The sequence below is a fragment of the Salvelinus namaycush genome, chromosome 9, assembly GCF_016432855.1.
Source record: "Salvelinus namaycush isolate Seneca chromosome 9, SaNama_1.0, whole genome shotgun sequence".
NCBI lineage: Eukaryota > Metazoa > Chordata > Actinopteri > Salmoniformes > Salmonidae > Salvelinus > Salvelinus namaycush.
The window spans coordinates 22,786,239-22,788,688 of NC_052315.1; the positions used below are offsets into that span (position 1 = coordinate 22,786,239).

The following is a 2,450-nucleotide window of genomic DNA, read 5'->3' on the forward strand; positions in this document are numbered from 1 at the left end:
ACTTTCTTAATGCACTGTATGTACAGTTGCGCCCAAAATTATTGACCCCCTTGATAAAGATTAACAAAAATTACTGTAGAAAATAAATAACAAAATACTGAGCTATTGTATGTCACACAGCTATATGTACAGTATATTATAGACTACGTCCAGTATATCAATCTCATGTACTAAATCACTAAGTACAAACTCTCCTTCTCTAAGTTTCAATAAGTCTAAGAATATTTTTGTTGATGAACTGTCACGCCCTGACCATAGAGAGCCATTGTTTCTCTATGGTATAGTAGGTCAGGGCATGAATAGGGGGTGATCTAGTATTTCTGTCTATGTTGTGTTCTAGTTTTTTTTTTCTATGTTGGTGTTTTGTATGATTCCCAATTAGAGGCAGCTGGTAATCGTTGTCTCTAATTGGGGATCATATTTAAGCAGTTATTTTTCCCACCTGTGTTTTGTGGGATATTATTTTGTGTTTTGTGCATGTGCACCACTTAGTCACGTTTCGTTGTTTCATTCAATGTTTTGTTTTGCTTAGCTTAAGTTTCACTTAGAAATAAAGATGTGGAACTCAACCTCCGCTGCGCCTTGATCCGTCTCTATACACGGTCATGACATGAATAAAACCTAAAAATCCCACATGGGCTTTTCTTCATTATGAATTCACAATCATATGTATACTTCTGATGTAAAACCCAATGCTGAAAAAGAGAAGTGAAATACAGCCACGTCATAGAAAACTCCTGACACTGTCTGATGCATGGGACGACACACACACAAATACACACGACTTAAATGTTTAACAATTAGATGGGAAAAACCTGACCGAGACAATCGTTAGGGGGAGACCCTTGTCAGGGTCTCCCCCTAACTCCACCTTTATAGTATAAAGACTGGTCCTCTGTACACCACAACAACGCAGAGAATAAAGCTTGACACCTGAAGTCACAACACTTTACTTCTCATTCACTCTCCACCCTACCTGGACCAACTCTAAGCCAGCATGTTCACCCCTCGTCTTGCTATGCTGTCTGCGCTTGTTCTGGTACTCAGTGCCATCACTTTTACCGAAGGTAAGCGACTGTAACTGTAATGTTTGTATTTTTGAGTGTGTGTGTGTCCCAAACTGACCTACAAGTGTGTGTTCTGTGTGTTGTCTAGGCCTGCGTATGGCAAGCGGACCGAAGAAATGTTGTTTTACCTTTGCTGATCGTCAAATACCCAGAGGTAGAGTGGTGGGTTACACCAAGACCAGCCAGCAGTGCTCCAACCCAGCCATTCTGTGAGTAACCTTACTGATATTTAGCTGTTACTGTGTGAGAAGGGATATGTGGCGATTAGTGCTTGAGAGTGATTTCTAAGTTAGTGTGATCCGAACACTCAAGGTACTGATGTCAAAGAAAAGTGTTATGTTGTAATATTACAGGTGTCAGACAGACAGAGAGCCATTGATTCAATCATGCTGTGACTGGGATAGTTATAGGACTGACAGGGAATGATTGGCATTCGTGGTCCAAATCCTCAAAGAAATCAGTGTAAGAGACCGCTCCACAAAGAGAGAGAGCGAGCTTCTTCTTTTTGTTGACTATCCCTCTGTTGTATAACTCAGAATGTGTTCCTCTTTCCTGTGATCAACTTTCACTACCTCACTTTCACGTCGTCATGCATTTCCCTTTAAAAATGAGAACAAAAGTCCTCTGACATCATCATCTAAAACTAGGTTAAAAATCTAACATAGATCTAAAACAGGATGTCATAAGTCATGAGTGAGCCTTGGATGTCTTGCATGTGATTGTCCCTATGCGGTGTTGTTGCTGTTATGCTGTGCTAATAACCCTGTTTTTCTATGTCCAGGTTTAAGACTCAGGCGGGGCGAAAGGTGTGTGCCAGGTCCTCAGACAGATGGGTGAAAGACTATATCAACTTCCTGGACAGCAAGAAGTCTGGGGAGCAGACACCACTCCTGTAACCATGGTGATCGGACCATCAGCTGTGTCAACATCAAAGCAAATCCTTCAGAACCTCTTTTGTACCTCTATTTCACAAGGACATGGCCAGTGATCTGCCTCAGAGAGAGCAGTCATGGCCCTGAGCCAAAACACCACCTGGATCTGGGGAAATAGATAAGCTAGATCTCTATATAACTGTAACACTGTGAGCAGCCTGTATACCTTTCTCTTTAGCATTTGATGCCTGTGATCAAATGACAGAGAATGATTTGACAGAACGATTGTCAATATTTATTTTTTAAATTAAATTCGATACACACATCCGTAAAACACATAATTGTGTAGAATGTGTTGTGCATAGTGATGATTAGATTAAATTAGAGTGTAGTTCCATAGAATAACCTAGGTTATGTTACATTTAAGTATTCTTGATTACTGAATTGCAGGATATAGGCCTATATTCTGTTTTATTGCCTTCAATTCATTAAAATGCATGTAGACAAATCA

The 2,450-nt window shown here is 40.2% G+C and overlaps 1 protein-coding gene across 1 annotated transcript; it reads left to right on the forward strand.

Moving 5' to 3' along the window:
• Nucleotides 1-898: 898 nt before the first annotated feature.
• Nucleotides 899-2,450, forward strand: LOC120053426 (monocyte chemotactic protein 1B-like). Its single transcript, XM_039000552.1, has 3 exons — nt 899-1,067; nt 1,156-1,276; nt 1,849-2,450. The coding sequence occupies exons 1-3, from the start codon at nt 998-1,000 to the stop codon at nt 1,961-1,963; spliced, it is 306 nt and encodes a 101-aa protein (XP_038856480.1). The 5' UTR covers nt 899-997; the 3' UTR covers nt 1,964-2,450.

Bases quoted from the DNA above. Each gene is read 5' to 3' on its own strand.
- LOC120053426 (XM_039000552.1), top strand. From the start codon at position 998: ATGTTCACCCCTCGTCTTGCTATGCTGTCTGCGCTTGTTCTGGTACTC. The intron at 1,068-1,155 runs GTAAGCGACTGT...TGTGTTGTCTAG, and splicing joins TGCCATCACTTTTACCGAAG to GCCTGCGTATGGCAAGCGGA. The intron at 1,277-1,848 runs GTGAGTAACCTT...TTCTATGTCCAG, and splicing joins TGCTCCAACCCAGCCATTCT to GTTTAAGACTCAGGCGGGGC.